Source organism: Musa acuminata, chromosome BXJ2-8 (assembly GCF_036884655.1).
Source record: "Musa acuminata AAA Group cultivar baxijiao chromosome BXJ2-8, Cavendish_Baxijiao_AAA, whole genome shotgun sequence".
NCBI lineage: Eukaryota > Viridiplantae > Streptophyta > Magnoliopsida > Zingiberales > Musaceae > Musa > Musa acuminata.
In genome coordinates this window covers 3,385,872-3,408,657 of record NC_088345.1, presented here as the reverse complement: position 1 = coordinate 3,408,657, position 22,786 = coordinate 3,385,872, and the positions used below count along the sequence as shown (strand labels likewise).

At 39.7% G+C, this 22,786-nt stretch overlaps 4 protein-coding genes across 7 annotated transcripts; 1 reads left to right on the top strand and 3 right to left on the bottom strand.

Moving 5' to 3' along the window:
* Positions 1-756: 756 nt before the first annotated feature.
* On the bottom strand, positions 757-5,410 carry LOC135618718 (putative pentatricopeptide repeat-containing protein At1g19290). 2 transcript variants are annotated; one of them, XM_065119871.1, is made up of 4 exons: positions 2,194-5,410; positions 2,042-2,119; positions 1,646-1,930; positions 757-956 (listed from the first exon to the last, which is right to left on the bottom strand). In XM_065119871.1, exon 1 carries the CDS (start codon positions 5,284-5,286, stop codon positions 2,386-2,388), a length of 2,901 nt encoding a protein of 966 aa, XP_064975943.1. In that variant the 5' UTR covers positions 5,287-5,410; the 3' UTR covers positions 757-956; positions 1,646-1,930; positions 2,042-2,119; positions 2,194-2,385. The 2 variants fall into 2 exon arrangements, with proteins under 2 accessions (XP_064975943.1, XP_064975942.1); XM_065119870.1 differs by having other exon boundaries at positions 1,646-1,854.
* Positions 5,411-6,050: 640 nt separating this feature from the next.
* LOC103993826 (4-hydroxy-3-methylbut-2-enyl diphosphate reductase, chloroplastic) lies at positions 6,051-12,251 on the bottom strand. The gene is made up of 10 exons (XM_009414024.3): positions 11,894-12,251; positions 11,577-11,773; positions 10,900-11,079; positions 10,686-10,817; positions 10,528-10,602; positions 10,347-10,452; positions 10,171-10,265; positions 8,782-8,967; positions 8,579-8,665; positions 6,051-6,449 (listed from the first exon to the last, which is right to left on the bottom strand). The coding sequence occupies exons 1-10, from the start codon at positions 12,135-12,137 to the stop codon at positions 6,384-6,386; spliced, it is 1,368 nt and encodes a 455-aa protein (XP_009412299.2). The 5' UTR covers positions 12,138-12,251; the 3' UTR covers positions 6,051-6,383.
* A 420-nt stretch (positions 12,252-12,671) lies between these two features.
* Positions 12,672-14,680, bottom strand: LOC103993827 (serine/threonine receptor-like kinase NFP). The gene has a single exon (XM_009414025.3). It carries the CDS (start codon positions 14,624-14,626, stop codon positions 12,818-12,820), a length of 1,809 nt encoding a protein of 602 aa, XP_009412300.2. The 5' UTR covers positions 14,627-14,680; the 3' UTR covers positions 12,672-12,817.
* A 2,313-nt stretch (positions 14,681-16,993) lies between these two features.
* LOC103993828 (protein TIC 62, chloroplastic) lies at positions 16,994-22,556 on the top strand. Of its 3 annotated transcripts, none has more exons than XM_009414026.3 (14): positions 16,994-17,267; positions 17,659-17,776; positions 17,865-17,937; positions 18,039-18,090; positions 18,197-18,373; positions 18,747-18,828; positions 19,119-19,191; positions 19,332-19,442; positions 20,037-20,168; positions 20,448-20,578; positions 20,653-20,868; positions 20,961-21,086; positions 22,156-22,229; positions 22,311-22,556. In XM_009414026.3, the coding sequence occupies exons 1-13, from the start codon at positions 17,084-17,086 to the stop codon at positions 22,208-22,210; spliced, it is 1,530 nt and encodes a 509-aa protein (XP_009412301.2). In that variant the 5' UTR covers positions 16,994-17,083; the 3' UTR covers positions 22,211-22,229; positions 22,311-22,556. The 3 variants fall into 3 exon arrangements, 2 of the variants coding, with proteins under 2 accessions (XP_009412301.2, XP_064975945.1); XM_065119873.1 differs by having other exon boundaries at positions 17,000-17,267; positions 17,665-17,776; positions 22,311-22,451; XR_672406.3 differs by having other exon boundaries at positions 17,001-17,267; positions 20,961-21,055.
* Positions 22,557-22,786: the final 230 nt, after the last annotated feature.

Sequence of the window (22,786 nt, the reverse complement as noted above, 5' to 3'; positions counted from 1 at the left end):
TAATTAAATAAATTAAAACTCTTATATTAATTCAAAAAAAATTTAATAATTAAATCAATCTTAAAATTTATTTAAACTTATGATACCATTATAGATCAAATAATCATTCTAACATCACAAATTAATTATCATTACTTATTAATCATAAAATTTAAAAATTAAAACATTATATTAAATCATAAAATTATAACAAATCCTAATATTAAAATTTTTTTAAATATAAATTAAAATTAATTAAAAATAATAAATAGATCTTATCTCTCCTCAAATATCGTCTCGGGTAATCTCTTCAATATCTACACTCAACGAGGAAGGAGAAACCCCTTTGTATAAAAAATATAAACTCTTTCCGAAAAATAAATAAATAGTTTAAATTTTATTTTTAAAAATAAAATATACTATTTATTTTTTATGATTCATACTTAAAAATAAATTTTAAATTATTTATTATCTAAAAATTGTATTAATAAATTAATTAATAATTTAATTGATTGGTAAAATTTTTAACTTGTCCACATGATTAAAAAAAATAATTTTCATCATTTTCTAGATAATCCTATATTTAAAAAGTTAATAATTTAAATAAAACAATACATTATTTATAATAATTAATCTATATTAATAGAAAATTATCGATAATTACAAAGGAATTCTTAAACCTTCCTTCAACCATCATCCAACAGTCTTCCCTCATAATTCTCCCGATCCATTTGTCCGTATGTATGCACCAAACTGTAGTTGCAAGAATCAGATCACTTCCGCAAGTATGTATGCATTGATCAGCATGTTCTGTAACTGAGCTGTGCTCGGATAGCGAGACTCGACTGAATATACAATTCAGTGTAGTAGAAACAAGAAGCAGGTCGATTTCTTTTCTCTTTTTCCTGTTGCAGTAATTTTGCTTCATCAGATCATAAGTAGGACCTCCAATACCTCGTCTCCAAACCTCCTGAGACCTGCAAACAAAAAAAACCTCTGTTATTTGGAATTTCAGTAAACGAATTTAATTCAAAACAAGTAATTTCAGTAAAAAATTTCCATATAGCTGCTTATCAATTGGACTTGAAAACAAGAACGCTGCATAGGGTTCAACTTTTTTTTAGGGCTGGCTTATATATATAATATAATGAATTAGAAGCCGACGGACGACCTTCCTATCATATCAGTGCACACAAAACAAAAACAATGCATAGGGTCCAAATTTTCAAGGGCTGGTTTTATATATATAATGAATTGGAAACCAACACCTTCCTACACATTATTGGCTTATATATAGTTGGTTTCCAATTCATTGTAGTAAACTTTTGTTAGTGTAAAGGGCTAATTTGTTAGGCTGGATGGCCTAGGTAACACTGATTTCTTCTCTTTACTAATCGTCTACCCTCTTCTTGTGTCCGTCCCCTACTATCTGCTCCATGAAAAAGAAGCTGCTGGGAAGAAGAGCAAGAAAGCATTCTAAAATATAGAACCAATAATAAAGCAAAAGAGTTATGCAATCAAACAAATGGAATCAACAAATTCTCCTAGGTAAACAATGTTCCACAGCATGATATGAACAAACTACAACACTTAGCATGAATAACCTTTTTAATTCAGAAAGCAAGATGAAACAAATTAAGCGTGCACCAGTGAATGCTGTACATACCTCCAGTAAAATGAAGTCAAATAGATTGAATTCTTTGGATACCACATTCATCGCAGGGTTAACTGTCCCTGATGGCTCTATCAATCTATTGTGATGCTTCAAGTAGCAGCAAGAACAAGAAAGTTCAGAGATGGAGTCCCAAGATATGGAGATACACCAAAATGTTTCACTCATACTACAAGCCATGTAAGCTTCCAGCTCCAAAATCCCTGAAGGGAGTATATATAATTTCATCATATTGTCTGTGCACTACCAACTCCTTGTCTTGAGTGAAATAATTTTACACTGAAAACAAAGAAATTCTAGCTGCATCGCTTATAAAAATTGCAACAAGAAAAGGAATGAATAATACACCAGTATATGCAACATGTGCAAACAATTAACTCGGTGGAGTACCTCATAATTTTTAGGACCAATGCAACCATTATACTATGGGCTGTGTAAGCATTTAAAAAAGAGTGAACCCAAAGTCTCCTGAAACCAAAAGAATCAAAATGAGCTTAAAACAGTGATCCGGAAGAAGAGAACAACTAACAATGACTATGTACCTGGCTCAACTGAAGGTCATGGAACAGAATAAAACATTTTAAGAACATGAAATGAATGTTTTAGCACATTTGCACTTGTTATGTTGCAGCTGTAATTCCGGATCTGAATAGCATGAGGCAGCACCTTCCGACTATTGCAGATGCAGAATCTGGAGCAAGCTTGGCTTCATCCTTCCAACAGATGAGATAATTTCAAAATGTGTCGATACATTCCAATGGTCTAGAGCAGTCGAGCTGCATTTTGTTTACAGTTACAGATGCTGGACTCGTGTTTTCTCTGAAAGCAAACACTGGTAAAAGCCCACGAATATGCATCTCTTCATATAGTTTTGTAACCTGCTGCGTTTCCCCACGTTTGATATAACCATGGATCAGTGTACTATATGTCACATAATCAGGGTCTACACCACTCTCAATCATTTGATCTAGAAGCTTGATGGATGCTTCCATCTCCCCTTGGCAACACAGACCATTGATTAATGTAGAATATGTAACAACATTAGGACAAATTCCTGCCTCTATCATTTTCTGTTTAAACTTAAAAGCTTCCGTTAGTTCACCAACTTTGCAGTATCCATCGATCAATGTATTATAAGTAATAACATTAGGAGCTAAACCTTTCGACTGCAGCTTGTTGAAAAGATTAACTGCTCTATCTAAGTTTCCAGACTTGCAAAGACCATTTATGAGGGCATTGTACGTCACAATATTTGGAACAAGACCCTTTCTGAGCATTTCATCCCTTAACTCAAAAGCTTCATCTACGCTGCCAGCTGATGAATAGCCATGAATAAGAGAACAGTAAGTAAAATGGTCAGGGATTAACCCCCTCTGCAACAAGTTTGAGTAAAACTGTTTCGCTTCCAAAACCTTTCCTGACCTGCAAAGTCCACAGATAATGACATTACAAATGACATTGTTAGGCTGCAGATTTTCGTTTGCATACTCAGTAAAGAGATCTGTGATTCTGTGCATATAGGTACTTTTTGCATCATGATTCAGCAACTTATCAGAAGCTTCAAAATCTGGAAGCATTCTAATGTCCACAATTTTTGCCAATAGGACATTTGCCTCATCAATCTTACCTTGTCTATAAAGTCCACTGACAAGGGCACTGCATATGAATATATTTGGTGGTAAGCCCTTACCAACCATTTCAAGATAAGCATCAAAAGCCTTATCCATCATTCCTTCTTTACACCAGCCAGCAATCAGAGCCCCATATGTGGCTATGTTGGGAACCAATCCTTTCTCATGCACATCCTTTAGAAGATCATCAACCCTGTCAGAAGTGTTAGCCACAAAGTTTCCAGAAATGAGAGAATTATACATTTCAATGGAAGGAGAAAATCCTAAAGTTTCCATCTCATCCCTGACCTTTAAAGCCTTCCCCATATCACCAACTCTACAATAACCATCAATCAGTGTTCTGTATGTAATGCTATCGGGTAAACATCCACAGTCTTTCATCTTTTGAATAATCTTCTCGGCTTCATCAATCTTCCCTGTTTTACAAAAGCCATTTATCACCGTGTTGAATATTATTTGGTTCTTCGTAAAACCCCTAGCTAGCATATCATTCCAAAGCTTTAAGGCTTGTTCAAAATTGCCCGATTTGAAGAACCCATCCAATAGTGTACTGCAGCTAATCTCGTTTGGTGCTACACCCCTTTTCAGCATTAGAAACCACAAGTTAAGGGCATCGTCCATAGCGCCTGCCAGACAAAAGCCTTTGAAGAGTGTGTTATAGGTAAGAACTGTTACTCTGATTCCTTTCATAATCATCCTATCACAAATCTTAAATGCGTTCCTCATAAGACCTTTCTTGCAATAACCATCTAACAGGGCATTATAACTGTAGGAATCTGGTTTCGGGTACCCAAGTTCCATATCATTAATCAATTTCTCTGCTTCACCAATTCTTCCCAACTTGCAATACCCATTGATCATTGTGTTACATATAAATAAGTTCTCTTTTAGCCCCATACTCAACATTTTATTCCTGATCCTAATTGCATCATCCATTTTCCCTGTCTGACAAAAGGCATTAATCAGCACACCATAAGCAACTTCGTCGGCACTTAAACCATGCATCTCTTTCATGTTCTCCAGTGTTTTCTCAGCTTCTCGTACCTTACCTTCCTTGCAGTAACCCTTAATCAACAAAGTATATGAAATGACATTCGGAACGATGCCTCTTTGAGACATCAGATCAAACACCTTTAAGGTAGCTTCTGTCTGGCCCAAACTGCAATACCCATTGATCAGTGAATGGTAAGTCACAAGATTAACTTCAAAGCCATTCCTTTCCATCTGCATTACAAAATTCGAAGCCTTCTGTAGATTTCCGTCCTTGCAGTAAGCGTTAACCATTATGGACACCGTGAAAACATCAGGCAGAATCCCAGTCCCAGTCCTAACCATCTGTTCATATACAAGAGCTGCCGTGTCGCTCTCCCCGCCTCTTACCAAAGTACTCAAGAGACTGTTGCAAGACCTCAGACTAGGCTTACATCCACACTTGCCCATATTGTCAAACAAGAAAAGAGCCTCCTTTTTCAATCCACCCTCCGCGTAAGCCTTCAAGAGCATGTCGAATACCGTCGGTGAGAACGAGAACTCCTTGTAAACCTTAACTAGCGTATCGAATACAAAAGAGACCGACGTCTTTGAGCTAGCGGAGCTCGTCATCGCCACCAGATCCTTCAAGAATGCTCTCGCGTCATCGAACATGCGCGCTCGAGACAAGATGTGGACGATTCTGCAGTAAGATTCGACATTGGGCCTGAAGTACTGCTGCCTCAGTGCGATCCTAAAGAATCCCAGGCAAGCATCGGGATCGAGACGGAGCCTCACGAGGACGTCGTCGAGGATGCCATCGGAGAAGTCGAAGGGGAGCTTGGGTATGGCGTGGAAGCGCTGGAGGGTGAGGATACGGCATATTCGATCGACGAGCTCGGTTCGACTGATGCCGGTGTGGCTGTTGGCTCGCCACTGGACGACGGCAGGGGCGGAGTGGATCGGCCAGCGGCGAGCGAGAGATCGAGAGGGACGGGCGAAGGGTAGACGAGGGAGAAGGGAGTGCTTGATCATGGAGGGGCATCGATTAGGGTTTTAGGAGGTGGAGGCGAGGGATGGAGATGTTTTCTGCTCGGCGTTTTTAGCTTTCTGGCTCGCGTCGTGGCTCAACCGCTTCTTAAACACGCGAATTATTTGGAGGGTTTTCGACCCGCTCAGCCAAACCAAACAAATGACGGAGGTCTACGAGAAATGCTTGTTTCTCGGCGACGCTGCTGAGACCGTACGAACCAGTGGACCCCGCCTCGGTTGATCTTTGGGTAGTGATGTTTAGCGTCGAACTTAAAATAGCCAAAGACAGCTCGAGTTTAAAGGAATAAAGGATAATTGAATCAGAAACAATTAAGGTGACGATTAAATCAGATTTTAATTGGTTCGACTAAATTAAAAGTCGATTGTGATTTGATCGAGCCATAATTGAACTAAGCATCAATCTTTTGAAAAAAAATATCATAATGATTCAAGTTATTAAGTATATTTTGACTTCAAGTTGATACATCCGAAAGGAATTAATATTAATGATTTTCACAATAGAATGGTGCAAAAAATTGTACAATATTTAGTAAAATATCGATGAATCGAATCAACTTATCAAAATAAAGACCTTTTACTATGAATGGAGGATTCAAAATTTCAACTTATATATACCAGTCGAATTTATATCCCGAGTATTATCTAATTTTGATATCGAGAAAATTCATAGTCGACTTCTACAGCAATTATGAATGAAAGTTACTCCATTAACACCACTACAACATCTTCATGGAACAAATCCACAATTCAAAGGCAAAAAATAATATAGATCAAAGTACTGGGGTGAAACATGTGATTATAATTCAGTATGAAGCATATGCTGCCATTGCCTCCACTTCATTCAACAATCATGTAAACTTCTTCTACCACTAGAACTTGCTGGTTACTTGGAAGTCGACTGGTAAAAGTCTCAGCAATTACCAGTGTCATTGATCAACATAGACACACATCAACTTCATTATAAATCGAGGTTTTGCAAAGTCTGATATAATGCACCTTTGTATTGCCGTCACTCTGATCCTGTACAAGAAAAGCAGGTCGCTTCTATTAGCAACAGCTGCTTCTTGTCGTGCCTCGAGCTACGCCAACTGCAGGGCTTCTTCACTTTTAATGTTGAATACTTTGACCAGTGCTTCCTCCACAACCTGCTTGAGGCACATGAAAATGTTAAGAGAGGCACTCGAGGATGTCCTTTAAGGTTTTTCTAATACTATAGTAAGACTTGGGGAGGCAATTAAATGAGAACAGCTCGGAGTCATTGGCCTATGAAATGCTGAAAGCTGGAGATGAAGGGCATCTTAACTCAGAAGAGAAAAAACACCCTAAAAGAAGGGAATACCAAGAAGTGTTGGAATTTTAATCAGGATGATATGATTTCCTCAATTCTGATAGCCAATATTGCACCAACCAACCAGCAAAATTCTGGCCTTTCATGGAATTTTTAACTGCAGGAGAGCATTATTCTCTTCCTATTGCTACAACATATCTATGCATGATCTGCATGTAACTGACAGAAGCCATTTACAGGAGGCATAAAGTTCCTAACCAAGAAATAGAATCTTTAGTAGCAAATTAATAAAATTATGATACACCTAGAATTTAGGATTTTCTCTGAAAGGTTGTTTGGATCCAAAGAATTTGCAACTTTATGATCAAGTAAACTATTGGGAGTTCCTTAATTAGGATGTTCCCATATCATTAAAGTTCACTTGTCAAGTTGATATGTGGCTCAAATCATGTGGGATAGGTTGCTTTGACTTTCACAAGCCCCTTCCTGATAGAGTAATAGAAAGGATAGATCTCCAAGATACAGCCAAAAAGTGCCTCTCCAGCATTGTATAATTCTTTACTCCATAATTTAATCTAATGATTCAAGTAATTAATGGTATCAAATCTAATAATGTTAAGTTTTTCCAAGATTGCTGAAATTGTCCCAGGCAACTCCAAATTCGGAAGTCAAAGAGATTAATTATCTAATAAGATAATTGAATTTGCTCATATCTAACAATGACATTTGAGAACAATCAATAAAATAAAGTTTTTCGGCATGTCTTTAAATAAGACGGATGAATAATCGAAAGCTCAAATGGAGGTAAGCCCATTAGTTAGAGCCACAATCCAAAGATGTTAGACCTATAGCTTAAATATGCAAAGCCTATCTCAAGCTAAAATCTTCCAATCTCAACAAACCCAGTGAAAAATAAATCAAGTAGTCATGGAGTAAATCAATCAAACTACAAATGTACCACCATTAGTGAAAGATATATATGGCAATTTTCCTGTAGATATTTAATAAATCCCAAGTAAAAAACATTAATTACTAACACAATTTCAGTGGATATTTCCCATTAGACAAGGTAGATGAACATGGTAGAAAAAAAATTCACTCACAAAAGCAATATTCTAGAATTCAGTGATCATGGTTTGCATAACCTCTACAAGTTGAAACCCATTTCCAGAACTATATGAAAGGGCAACCTATCTTGTCCTAATTAGAAACATCAAGGCATTACCATGACAATAGACTAGAACCAATAACACAAACAAGAATAATTAACATCTGTGTCACCATATAGGACTGTCATAAACTGCTTTTTCAATAGCAGTTAATATTTTGTTGATACTGGTAAATGGAAAAGTAACCTCCAATTGTGTTTAATTTCTATCAGATGGTTGAATATGAATATGAAGCACGACCAAGACAAAACACAGGAGCATTTTAGTCAACCGTCAAAACTTTCTCACTCACTGTAGTTCAGGCATCATCACTATTAGTCTAGGGAACTTTTGACCTTCTAGACTTAAATGCTCTTCCTTGGGTCCCATAAGTTTACATCACATATAAAACTAAAAGAGATCACCACTTGAGTATGCCTAAAATACATTATTTACCAAAAGGCCAGGGAAGATAATATACAATGTTGATCCCTTAGCAGGATGACAATTCCTAAATGGCCCATGTACTATTGTTGCTGACTAAGAATCCTACATCTTTCAGAATTTCATGGGCTGAGCTGTTTAAACCTCACATCTTACAGCACAATGCCAAGAGTGAGGAAAGAAAACAGCATACCTGAATGGAGGTTGGAGAAATAGCAAGAAAACTGCAAAACTTAATAAAATTTATGAGAATGAGCAATTTGTTGCAATTGATATACCTCTAACACTGTTAGACTCCAATGCAGGAATTCTCCTAATTAGTCCGACCAAATAACTCTTCAACAGCTAAATCACAGGCTATGTTACATGTGTTGATGAAGTTCGTCAAATTTACCTTGTCGGGAGTAGAAGCACCTGAGGTCACTCCAATTGTTATTGGACCAGGAGGCAGCCAATTTTCTTTCTCAACAAGCTCTCCATGCTGTTAACAAAAATAGACAATGTCATAACTAAAACAAGGAAAGAAGTTTCTAAACAAAATACAAATAAAGAATCCAGTAGAATTGATCTAATAAAGCATGCAATCATAAAGCTTACGTTTAACTTATAACTTATTCTGTTTCCTGGTCCAATTCTCTGCTCGCTGTCAATCCAATAAGATGGAATTCCCTTGAGCTCTGCAATCTCTTGTAGATGTGAAGTATTACTGGAGTTCCATCCACCAACTACCAGAATGAGATCAAGTTTCTCTTCCACCAGCTTGTACATAGCATCTTGTCTTTCCTGATGAGTGCAAGCCAATTTGTAAGGGGCAGAGGCAACATCAGTGATAGAAAGGAACACATTGTCTCTTGTATAAACCCAAAGGTATCAGTACTTATCATATCTACTTTAGCACATAAAAAGCTACTTATCATATATAGCAGCTTGCTTATAAAAGAGGTATGTAAAATCTAACAACATGAGGAATACTTGAGTATCAAAACAAGAAACTGAGAGGAAAAAAGAAAGTGACATGCAAGGTTCGCCGTACCGTACCATACCGGCGTTTCGATCCGGGCTTGGTACGGTACGGTACCGGTGTACCGGGCGGTACATCAGGGCGTACTGAGCGGTACACCCTAGTGTACCGAATAATTTTATACTTTTTTCATGTTGTAGTAGTGATACAGTATAGTACTATACCACTGTAGCAGTGATACAGTATAGTACTGTAACACTGATACAGTATAGTACTGTAGTAGCGCTATAGTATAATACTGTAGCACTGTAACGGTACCGGACGGCCCGCGTACCGGTAACTTGTCGGATCGGTACATACCGCCCGGTATGGGCAGTACGCTTCGGTATGGTAGACCTTGGTGACATGTTTATCAACATAGAACCCACCACTTTATTGTGTATATAAATAAATTTGTATGTTATTTAATATTTAATTATATATTTACAATGGTTTTGCAGAAAGCTCCTGAGATATCAGAGTCTAAAAAAGTATCCTCAAAAGGGGCAGAACTAACTTAGTACAGTAAAAATCTTTTACACTGTTAACATTAACTAACCTATCATCATTTACCTTACCAAAAATATGAAGTTGCAACAAACCATATGCTTAATCCAAGACCTAGTGGGTATCCCTGGAGCTAGGCCTGCAACAAGCCAAATCGGTGCACAACGTTGTCGAACAATATCTGAGCTATGGCCATTCCTGGATATTGTATCCACACAGAACAAAGCTGTATCCTGGCTATAACATGTGTATCTCATGCTCATTTGACCAATTAGTTGTCTTTACTTGAAAACTATAGGCCACATACCCAGCTTCCTTGGAAAAACATAATGAAGCCTTTGTCTAGGCATCTGGGAAAAAGTCGGTTAATATTATCTAGCACAAGTTCCTTATCGCTAGAGCAACTACCACATCAGCACAACATATTTCAGGAAAGTTACCCCTCACAGAGAGAGAGAGAGAGATTTTAGTAAAGTTACCTGAGTGGCATCACAAATGGTGTTGAAGCTAATGAAGTGCTCATTGACGTTCTCTATTCCAAATCTTCGCATCATGGTCTTCTCAACCAATTTACCTGAAATCTCAAAGCATTATATCTGACTGGAAACAGGAAAAGGTAGAAGGAATTAGTAAGCATTAGATGCATCTAACTCACCAATCTCTTCCGTTTCACCTTTGAGCATTGTAGTCTGATTTGCAATGCCTACTTTAACTAAGTCAACATCAGGATCAAATCCTGGGGAAACAGCATATTTGAACTTCTGAAAAATTCACATGAACATATCATTAAATTGGCCTTCTGTTCATGTAAATAATCTGAAAGGAGTACAACATACCTGGAGAAACTCTTCTTTTGTTGAGCTAGACCCATCTAGTTTCCCACCAAGAATGTAATCACATACATATATTGCCTGTTTTGGCAGTTGTTATATTCAATACCGTATTTATATATACAATTTATATCATAATGATAATCAGCTAAGGGAATTGGTACCTCAGTCATGTTCTTCACAATAATGTATTTCCCTGCAAATGAGGCAGTTGCAATTGTTTCTTCGTGTGAATATTTACCATGGATTATTGAAGTATAATCCCCCTTCTTGTGCTTCTCAACAGTGTTCCAGACCTTTGTGGAAAGTAAGACATATTATATATGCAGAACATATTGAAAATTTATATTCTCTTATTCTCTGCTAAGAGGAAATTACCTTTGAAACCCATGGACAAGTGGTATCCACTATCTGAATCTTCTTTTGACTCAAGGTAAACATCTCATCAACAGCAGCTCCAAAAGCAGGCAAAATTACGACATCACCCTTATCAACAACATCAAATTGTTTTTCGCCATCATCAACAGGGATGTTTTGGACTTCCATCTCTTCCAACCTCTGCAGCATTAGAACAGGGTATTTTCATCTCAAGATAAAGTTTTCAGAAAACACAATTAACACAGAAGCATATGTCAAACGCCTTTTTGACTGTAAAACTAATAGTTAGCTTGTCAAGATTTTCTAAGACTGCAAAACTAACAAGTTTATAATGAATCAAGATTTCTTTTTACCGATATGTCAATTGTAGATTGTGATGCATGTTACTTCTGGGTTTTAAAACCACCATAATTTGTTGAGGACTGAATTGAAGGCAGAGGAGTTTCCATATTTTATATTTCCAGAAATTTGTTTTGTTTTTCTTTTTCCATGAGCTTGAGCAAAGGGATTTTAGATTGGACTTCATAATTCTTCCAAGTTGCAACTCCTATGTTAGTTATGAAAGATTAAAGCATGCTAACAATAATATAAACTATGAGGTACTGTTTGAAACACAGGAATTCCAACAACGGAGCTTGAATCTATGAACGAGTTATCAACTTGCATCCATTCCAAACCTTGTTGACCGTCGGATTGTGGATGATGTCGTTAGTAATCCATATCCTCTCTTCAGGAAACTGCTTCCTCGCCTCGTAAGCAATCTGGACAGCCCGCTCCACACCCCAGCAGAACCCGTACGCCTCCGCCAGCTTCACCGTCACGTTGCCCCATGTGTACTCATTGTTGTTCTCCTTCAGCGTCTTAATCACATCGCCTGCAGTCCCAAAACACTAATCCCTATTAAAAATAAGAAGCACATAACAAGCCCCAGCTTCTGTGCCCGCGACCGAGCAGACGCCGATTCAGGCGAAATTCCAGCAAAATCGTGTCTTACTGGTATACTCCTGATTCATGAGCTCAAGGGTCTCCTCCTTGTGGCCGAACCCGCGGCGGTTGTAGTTCTCACTTCGGGTGAGGCTATGGCGAAAGGCCTTCTTGTCGAAGTCCTGTTCGATGGCGGCGCCGCCTCCGCCGTCACAGCGGACGATGAGCGACGGCCTAGCGCCAGTCGCGTATCGGACTCTGGAGGGAACAACGAAGCCGGGGAAGAGCCGCGCGAACTGCACCGAGATCGCCATCGCAAGAAGAGAGGCAGAGGAAGATGGGGCCGATGCGCCGAACAGAGTCGGGTGCGGAATGTCGCGCGTCACTCGTTGGCCATTTATCCGCTCGCCTGCCACCTCGAAATTTCTGAGGCTTTTCCTAAACGTTTTATTGCTTCCTCCTTTTTCTCTGGCTATCGGGTTTCGATCGGCTCCGTTTCGTCGCCTAGTAGCGTACTTGGTGCTTTCCAGAGAGCGGGTTAACGGGTCGGCGGAGTATTCGAGCCGGGAATGGAACCCCCACGGGACGGCTCCGATCTCATTGGAGGAACATCTCCGGCTACGTGTCAGGTTGGGCAACCGTGGTTTTCTACTCTGCCAGTCCGAGATCGACACGTGGTACAGTGCTGTTGGAGAATGTCACGAATCGGACTACGACATGACTTTCGCTGCACCCATGTCGTGAAAAACCTGTGCTTCATGTTCCGACGTAATCCACGACTTAAAACGTGGTACACATTATCTGCGGGACCCAATCAGTGACATGAAACATTTATCAGCCAACAGAAGTCAAGGCAAACATTAAATGATCCGATCCGATCCGATACATGCATCATGCAACACGTCGACGGATGCAGTCCCCGCGAGAGACACGAGGAATTCTTCCTGTCGAATAGGTCAATACTAATAACAACAAATCTCATCTCTTTGCAGAATCAACGAGCTACAACTATGTCCTTTATCGGGAGTCTTTCCCCCGAATTGGTCATCATCGATGCCCTTTCGAATGGATCAGTGCATGACTGAGAAAGAACCGAGAGGCCGAAAACGATTTCAGATATTCTTGGCCTTTCGGTGGAATCCTCTGTAGTGCATGCTCTCGCCATGGTTGCCAAGGTTATGGCACCATCCAAAGGATATAAGCCTTTCAGGTTGGGATCCATCCATCTCCGCAGCCTTTCCGCTCTCTCTTCTTCGGCTTCCAGCACCGTTCTTATCTCCCTCGATAGAACACGAACTTCAGCGGCTTCAATGGCTTCCTCCTTTCCCGATAGCAACTCCAGTAGGACTATACCGAAAGCGAACACGTCTCGAGATGGTCTTATTCCGATGGTTGCAGGCTTCGCCATCGAGAAGTTGGATATCTTGGCCTTGAAGTGAGCATCAAGAAGAATGTTGCTGGTTTTAATGGCTCTATGAACCATGCTCGGCCTTGTGTGTTCGTGCAAGTACTGAAGGCCATTAGCGACATCCAGTGCTATGTTCAGTCTCTGTCTCCACGAAAGGTGACAGGTGGAGTTCGAGGAGGAAGGGTTCGCGAACAACCACTTGTCCAGAGATCCATTTTCGGCAAATTCATAGACCCAGAAGATACGCCCATCTTCATGAATGGAGAATCCTGCCAGCTTAATGATGTTTGCATGGTTCACGATCTGAGAAATCCTCATCTCCTCTGCAACATGACCTTTTGCCTGCTTCACAGCATACACCTCGCCGTTAAGTGTGGCTTGATAAACCAGAGAGCCGATCCGGAGAGCCTCGCTCAGATTCATAGTAGCTTCCATGATATCTTTGATCTCGTACATGAGTGGCTTGTCTATGAATTGGGAGACTCCAGCCAACAGCTTCTTTCCTTTGCTCATGGACTGGTTACGCGTAAGAAGATCAGCAGCAGATCTTGTGCCTATTATTGGAGTTTTGTGGCAAAACTTGGTGCAGACGAGTAGCAACAAGCTCCAAATGACCACGGCCGAAGCAGCCCCAGCCATGGTTGAAACGATGATGGCTTTCCTATTTGACTTGCTGCTGCGATCAACAGCCGGAGGGGTAGTGTTATAAAGCGGCAGAGGAAGATGCGGCTTCTCCGGCACCGGAATAAGTATCGGATGGAAAACTGCGGCACTGAAGTTTCGGTAGTTGTTAGTAGCTTCCATGGCATCTCTTGAAGAGTTCATCTTCTTGCTCAGTTGGAAGACGGTATCTTCAGCTGACCACACATAGGTTACGAGGAACTTGATGCCCCGATCCAATTGGGTCTTTTCGGGACACTTGCAGTATACTGGGAAGATCACCTCCTGGCCGGGCCTCAGAGACGTTGGCTCCAGCGTCGGATTCAAGTCTTCGACAAGATGGTAATCTGTGAGGTTGCCGAACGCGTTCGTCGAAACCAGGAAGAAGTTATCACCTTCCTTGATCGTGTACGTGATGTTGGCAGAAGACCTGTTCCCGGTGCAACCACATGCTACAGGGACGACCAAAAGCTGATCCGCTGGAAGCGTGACTTCCTCGGATCGTAGATCGTTGGCTTCCTCCAACGACAAGCGGCTGACGCCGAAGAGATCGGAGATGCTCCCGAGGTCGGTGTACTCCGGTTGTGTCCGATATAACACGAAAGTACTACAGGACATGGAGGTGTTCGACGAGCACGAGAAAAGCGTGGTGTTGGTGTTGATGGTCTGAGAGCTAACATGGAGAGGTAGGAAGAAGTGAAGGATCAAAAGGAGAGACACGGGAGAGAACTCCATGGAAGCTGAGACGCTTTGTTTGGTGAGATTAAATGTTACTACAGAGAGATGTAGTCGATGAAAAGGTCAGCTCGCCGTTGTCGATACGGCGCTTTCAAAGGCATTTAATATGAAAGCTTTTAGGGTTTTTGTCCTGACCTTGGTTTGGAAGATGCTCTTCTTTGTCGTCCTCTCCTTTGCATATGCCGTCGGCAGAGCCCCTTCAGCTGTGATTTGGTCAACATATTGCACTGAATGACCTCAAATCCTTCATCTCTGATAACCTAGTGCAAGTGCGCAACAGTAGAATCCTGAATAAGATATCAGCTGGGATCATCTGTGACCGTGTTGCATGCATGATCTCTCTGTGATTGACCCCTCCATAATTGTTCTTTAAGCGGCAGGTAGAGAGGTGACAAATGAAGGATGGCTATCTCTCATCATCCCTCTTGACACGACAAAAACAATACATGTGTTTCAGATTAGGACATTGACTCTGTCGCCAAGTCCTATTGAGATTTGACTGAACTAATCACACCTTAAGAGTGTGACCTCTCACAGACCTGATGTAGAGGTATCCTCAGATCCTACAAGATCTGTTCATCAACTTTTTCTATCACCAACAGATGCATACAGCTAATATTCCAACCCGCTATATCCAGATGATGATGATGATAATAATCCACCCCGGGGCATACAAAAGAAGAGACAAGAGAGAACCGTGACAAACACACAGGAACATTGAAAGAACTCATGTGTGTCCTCGTCGTCCTGTGGTATGACATTCACAGGTCCACAGGTTCATGCCGAAGGGACAATTATTTCAGTGGCGAATGCATGTCGTGTCCTCGTGACATGGCAGAACATACTGCCCGGCGATCGGTAGATCCTGCCTTGTCCCGTCAAATGTTGCACGAGCCTTTAAATGAATTCACGTGAAATCTCCAGAGCTAACGTTCAGAAGAGATTCCCAACATCACATGCCCTTTGGCTTTTGGTTGATTTGTTGCAAGCTTTTATGCTGCACTTCGTTTAACGCTGTCTTCTTTCTGCTTAGGGAATTTATTTACTCATCATCATACCCTGGACTGTGAACCGAGAGTAAGGATGAAAAGGAAGAGGAGAGCTTGATGCAGGACAGGAGAGAAGGTGGCCGTGTGTGTGTGAGATAGAGAGAGATTGAGATAGAGAAGGATGAGTTCTGGTTGTGCAGCGGGGTTGTGCTTGGGTCCGACGCCAACCATGGTGAGATATGAGAAGTTGACAGCAACAAAGGAGAGCGCTGCTTCCTCCCCGAGGTTCACATGGTGGAATGAGACGCATTCCGGCTGGCGGAAGTATCTCAGGACCCACACTTCATCCGAGAAGGAGACGGCGACAGAGAGGACAAAGAAGTGGCTAAAGGAAAAGAAGGAAAAAAGGAAGAAGAAGATGATGATGAAGAAGAAGAAGAAGAAGAAGAAGCGAGTGATAGCAAGTAACTCTTCCTGTTTCGCTTTTAGAGGTATGCTCGATTGCCTCCTTTCTTGTATGGTGAAGGTAGATGTTGCAGAACATTGACTTCGGAGGTGATGACAGAGAGGAAGTCATTAATGTCGGAATGCCTTCCTTTGACCATCATATATAGTTTGATTATGCAATAGAAGTATGTAATGCTTGGTTTTGTGGTGGCACATCATCAACATTTTGATTAGATGTAGCGGTTTCTATATCAGATTCAATTCCGCAAGCAAATGAGTTCTACCATCTGCATCTATTTTCTAGTGTAAAGACTTATCCGGCTAGCGTTTGGAGATCCGATTGCCAGAAAATAACACACATTTTAATGTGTGACATAGTTTAATCTTCATGGGAGCAATTCATAAAAATATATATCTATTTTATTGTCTTAATATTAGCCATATTTTAATTTTTGATATATATATTTATTATTTTTCTCAATTAGTGCCTCGTATTTCTTGTAATCATGGCATCATTAACTCTATTTCGTGCATCCTTTGCCACCATATGTCGTACTGCTATTCGTGAAGGAGAGGACATACGAAGGGAATCCGATAACATCGAAATATAATATATATGCAGAGAGAATAAGGATCGACAATTAGTAATAGACGATATCAAATGAATCTCATATAATATTTAAAGATATATTTTTTAAATCACCCATATATTTATAATTAATCTTATTTTAAATTTAATAATGACAATTATACTATTTCTAAATTATTGAAAAAAAGCTCAAAAACACGTATCATAACAATAACAATAAAAAATGGAGCATTGATCAGAGACCGTTCATTTAATAGATAGAAAGTGGGACCATGATATCAGCAGTTGAGAACCTGCGTCCGCCACGTTGGAAAAATTGCAATCCTTCTTCTCACCCGCTCAAACGCCCCTCATCCGATCGCAGAGAGCAAAGCACTGAACCAAAACTAACACCACATCAAGGAGAGGCAAAGAGGAAGAGGAAGAGGAATGGAGGTTTTCTCGTTACGATCTCTACCTTGTGCAGCTCGACCCCCCTCGAGAACTTGGAAAAGGGCTCTCGTAGAGCGACTCGCTGCCGTCTCCGGCCGATCCCTTCCGGCCCCAGGGAAACCCTCGAGGTGCCCTCGCGATGGAAACCCTCGATCCCTCTGCTCCCGGCCTCGGGCTTCCGGTATTTGGCATCCCTTTCTCCCTAAGCACTTCTGGTTTGTTTTCTTGGTGGGATCCCCAGAGTGAATGGGTTTCATGTAGATTTCTTTATGAGCTTCCGATTGCATTTTGGAGCTCTTGTTGGCATCGGCTTGCGGTCGTTCTATGTTCAAGCCCTTGATGCTTATTCGCGAGATCTGACTTTGTTTGGGAAGTCAAGAATCTTATCACTGACACTGTAATGCAAAATGTTAACTGGGTTGAAGAGTCGGTATCTTGACGAGTACTTGAGCGGCGATCATCAATAAGAAAATTAACTGTAGATTCCATTGAGATTTCCACCTTGTAATTGTGATAAATAAATAGCTTGCACTTTGTTTCTGATATATTTTCTGTTGTACGATCCACGCAAGCGGCAGTTTCATCCGATGCCAAGGCCGGGGAAGTAAGTAAACAGGAAATGAGCTCGAAGGATAAAGATCTTGTGTTTGTTGCTGGTGCAACCGGTAGAGTTGGTTCACGTCTTGTAAGGTAGAATGCCTCTTTAACCATAAGAAGAATATAGAGATAATATCTTTGTTATAGAATTTTGGAAAGAATGTTCTTTCAATTCTTTCAGGGAGCTTCTGAAATTTGGGTTTCGAGTGCGAGCAGGAGTCAGGAGTGCGCAAAGAGCAGAACCACTAGTACAGGTAGGAGTTACATGCTCCCGGCCCTGCCAAATAAAATTTGTTCTTATGTCGAGAAGAGCTTTGGAACTCTAATTTTTCTCTTATTTATCTGCATTTTGAAGAGTGTTCAACAAATGAAGCCTGATGTCGGAACCGGACCTTCAGGAACTGAACGTAAGATACAAATGTTCTAGCTTTTTTCGTAAGCTCAAGATTCTTCCATCTTATTTTCAGCTGCTGCATATTGTCAGTAACAGATGTACTCTGGCTTTTAGACCAGCTGCAGCGAAGCTCGAACTCGTTGAATGTGACCTTGAAAAACAAGGTGACATAGGACCAGCAATAGGTAATGCTTCCACGGTTTTGTGCTGCATAGGAGCCAGTGAGAAGGAGATTTCTGACATAACAGGACCATATCGAATCGACTATAAAGCTACCGAGAACCTTATAAAAGCTGGTAAATCAGTAGATTATCTCTGTCTGACTATGCTTACATTATATTGCAGTTGTCAGATATTTTTTGCTTCAAATATCTTGATTAATTATCCTGAGTTGATATACTAGAAATGATTGTCTCTTTGTACGAAATGTTGTTTGTTCTATGGTCAACTAAACTTCTCTATGAACTTTTTCATTTCATCATCTCAAATTGTTCTTTCAGTTTTTGTAGACTAACCATGCATTTTACGCAAAATCTATTGCAAATCTGTGATATGCCTGGGCTAATTTATCTTTAACATCCTGCTTCCAGAAACTATTCATCTTGAGAGATTTTTCATCTAATGAAATTTCTATATATCGGTTCTTAGTACATTTATTATACTATGCAGCAACTGTTGCAAAAGTTGACCACTTCATTCTGCTTACATCTTTGGGAACAAATAAGTTTGGGCTTCCAGCTGCAATTCTAAAGTAAGTGATTTGCCTTTTTTCCTTTTTCTTGATAGTAATGGTCAATTTAACTGACAATTACTTCGATTAATCTTTAAGTCACAAGTGAATTATATGACTACCTGGAAAGCCTTTATTAAGCATCCAGTGAATGCAGTGATGTGTAGTGCCACACGATTGCCACTGATCTTTTTTATGTGTGAGTTGGCATTGGCAAAATATATCAGCCATTTAACTACTTCATAAATGCTAGTTACTCAAGTATTAAAAAATGAGTTTTGTTCTGACTAGTGAACTTTCTTTGGCTAAAGCTTGTTCTGGGGAGTCCTCTTCTGGAAAAGGAAGGCAGAAGAAGCATTAATTGCCAGTGGTCTACCTTACACAGTATGTGTGATGATTTAAAATGACCGAATAAGAATTATTTGACTAATTGATATCCAAAGTTCTTTTTCAAGCTCCACCACATATGTCTGACAGATAATATTTTCATATCCATGGACTAAATTAGCTTATTTGATTCTCAGATAGTAAGGCCAGGGGGGATGGAACGACCCACAGACTCTTATAAGGAGACTCATAATATTGTCCTTGCTAATGAGGATACTTATTTTGGTGGACAAGTCTCCAACCTTCAGGTTGTTTGTGTTCTCTAGCATCATTCGAGTCTCCTTTTCTTTCCGTAGTGTCTTTTGCCTGAACAACTCAGAAATTTTTCTTCAGACAAACCTCCAATGCATTGACATCTATGCTTAGTAGTTATTATCACCATATGCTTACTAGTTATTATCACCATATAGTTTTCTGAAATCCCGGAAGCACCTGCAGTTCAATATAAACCCACTTTAGCCTTTTGTCTGAAATAATTGCCAAACTAATCCTATAATCATATGTGTTCTGCGCATATTGTAGTTCTTATTCTTTACTAGATTGCATTTCCAATATGTCTTGACATCTGACACTGGAGATTCTGTCCCAGGGTAGTATGTCATATTAGTTTGGATCACAGGATTGTTTAAAAGGTACTATGCTCATCATATTGAACTCTTCAATAAAAAAAATTAAGGCAAAGAAGAAACTATGAGCTATTGTGTTTATAATGGCGCCTAATGTGATTCTAATGGTAAAGCAGATTTTGTGTCCATTTATTGAATAAGGAGAGAGAAAATACCATCATGATGTGAATTCTTTGTCACTAAATGATTATGAAACTGAAAGGATTACTAGTGCAGGTTGCAGAACTCATGGCATTCATGGCGAAAAATAGAAAGATCTCATACTGCAAGGTTGTCGAGGTGATTGCTGAAACAACTGCACCACTGCTGCCTATGGATGAGCTTCTTTCCAAGATTCCTTCACAACGGGTAGGTCACTGACAATAATTTTGTAACTAATCTTCCATTTAAGTTGATGTTGCAGAAACAAATAGACAAATACAATTTAGTTTCGTGGATCATATATTTCTCTTTTCTTTAATATTTTGTTTATGATGCAAATCAATGCAATATTTAAGTCGATGTTGTTGGCACCGAAACCAATGATCTTGGTTTTCTGAATCCATATCAATGCAATATTTGATAAGCAATTTAAAGGTTGAGCTTGGTCTAAGAGTTAGGCTCTCTTGATCATTTTGCTGATTTCAGGAACCACCGGCTGAGATTGTGAAGGATGTTGCACGTTCAAGTACTGAACCGAAACCTACCAAGTTAGTTGTGGAGGAAGAACCTGAAAAAACCGAAGGACAGAAGACAAGACCACTTTCTCCTTACTATATGTGAGCCACTTTTTCCAATATATTTTATACATCAGAACAAAAACTTGTTCACTTAAATTGATGATTATATATAGGTATGCTGACCTGAAGCCGCCAAGCTCTCCAACTCCCATCCCAAGTGCTACACCTGGAAGTTCAAAAGAGAAACAGGTGGAGTTTGTACAAGCTAAATCAGAGCCTGAACCTACATCAGCTTCCTTAAGTGCATCCAAATTGTCTGAAGATGTTGCCAAGAAGGAAGCTGGCCAAGTTCTAGCCCAGAAAACTAGGCCTCTCTCTCCTTATACAGCGTAAGCAGTTCATCTTACTCGTCTAATTTTGTTTCTATACATCCAGGGTCCCTTGAGCATTCCAACTGTCCAATGTACTGCTGTTCTGGCAGGTATGAAGATCTGAAACCACCTTCCTCTCCATCCCCAGTGGACTGTAAAGCTACAACAAATCCAGTCATTCCAGAGTCTCCTGAAGTTCCACATGGTAACTCGAGTTACCGGTCACCATTTCCCGTGTATGGCTACATTAGTACTATCTTTGTAAATTTAGCTTTTGGAGTTTGAAATTAGTATGATTCCTACTGAGCATTACAGAAGCAGTCAATAGTAGTAGTGAAATTTCATCTTTTCCCATGCTTCTTCTGCATTTGATTACACATTGATATGAAAGTTGGACCCACCAAACTGAAATTTGGAAAAATGAACAAGACAGTGAAACTAAACTAGGGTGCATTGGGTCTTTCTTTCTTATTGTTTATGAATTGTGAGGAAAGTGGCAGAGATGTTCATAACACCGTGTTATAAGCCTTACAAGAATTTTGGTTAATGGTCAGCACCAAATGATATGTTCTGGACCGGTGTGATTTAGATCTACGGAAGCCTTGAAATAAAGTTTGGCTTGTTTGGTTTCTAGAAGCATGAAATGGTATTCGGTTATGGTCAACATATCCCTTCATAGGAATGCTAAATTTGAAAAAACCATCACAAATATTCCAGGTTTTCTGGTTCTGCTTATTTCATAGAACACACTAGCATCGGGCTTTCAGCAATCTACTAATTTTCCTTTGTTAATTTTTCATCACTTGAAATAACCACTAATTTTCAGCCCTAGTAGTCCAATGTGAAAGTCTTTTCATACTGGCTGGCACAATCATGTTTAGAATTTAGAGAATCTACTAAGTTTTTGTATCTGAACAAGAATATTCAAGATGTCACATACTGCTAGATACATTCGCGTCTTAGTTGTATGCCAAATAAAGTTTTAGCAGTGTAACTTCATAGAAAAGCAGCATCATATTTCTCATGTGTACTTCTTCCAGTCTCTGAATTTGTGGAAGACCTTTATGGTATGCTGATTAAATCGTCGTATTTTACATCTCCAAGTCCATCTGTTACTGTGTGTTTGGATGCTCTCCTTGCCACATCCACATGCAAATGCATCCGGGACTAAATAGAATGCTAAGCAACCAAAATATCAGACTCTTCCACTCTGATTTTATTTTATTGTTCTCAAGCTCAATCAGTTATTTTCTAACGATTTTGAACTTATTAATTGACTAGGCTTTACTTTTATTGTATATGCAGGTACGAAGATTTAAGGCCTCCGGCTTCACCGGCACCATCCTTGCCAAAATATTAGCACGAAGATGAGAAGCAAAGTAATGTTATGAGTTAAACAAAAATCCATCATCAATTTGTATACTAGTACGTACAACCTTAATTGATTAACATGCATCCAGGTACATATGACTACATTTATCTCTGGAAGACACAAGCTCACAAAAAGTTTCTAGCCGAGTTCCAGAAGATCAACCATTTCTGGAGATGGATGCGAGTTAATTTTCATGCAGAAGACAAATTTATTTGCATTGCTTATATTGTTATATATTTCTTTCCTGTTGCCCATGTATATCAATTCGCTGAGCTACTGTCAGTGCAGTTTTAGCTGGAGACAAAATAATCGAAGTCCTTTTAGTTTCTCTTCATGGAGAATTCCCTTATCACATCACTTTACATGTTATGGGTTCTTATAGTTAATTGTGGCATAGTTATTCGGTTATTTTCAGTAGAACATGATTAGATGATAAGTGACGATGTCAATGTACTTGGAATATGATTTCTTAATTGGCTTTGGAGGATTATGATTTCAGATGTAGCAGGTCACATCTATATGTTCCCCATGATCCCCACCTCTCAAATCATCAAGAGACTCGAG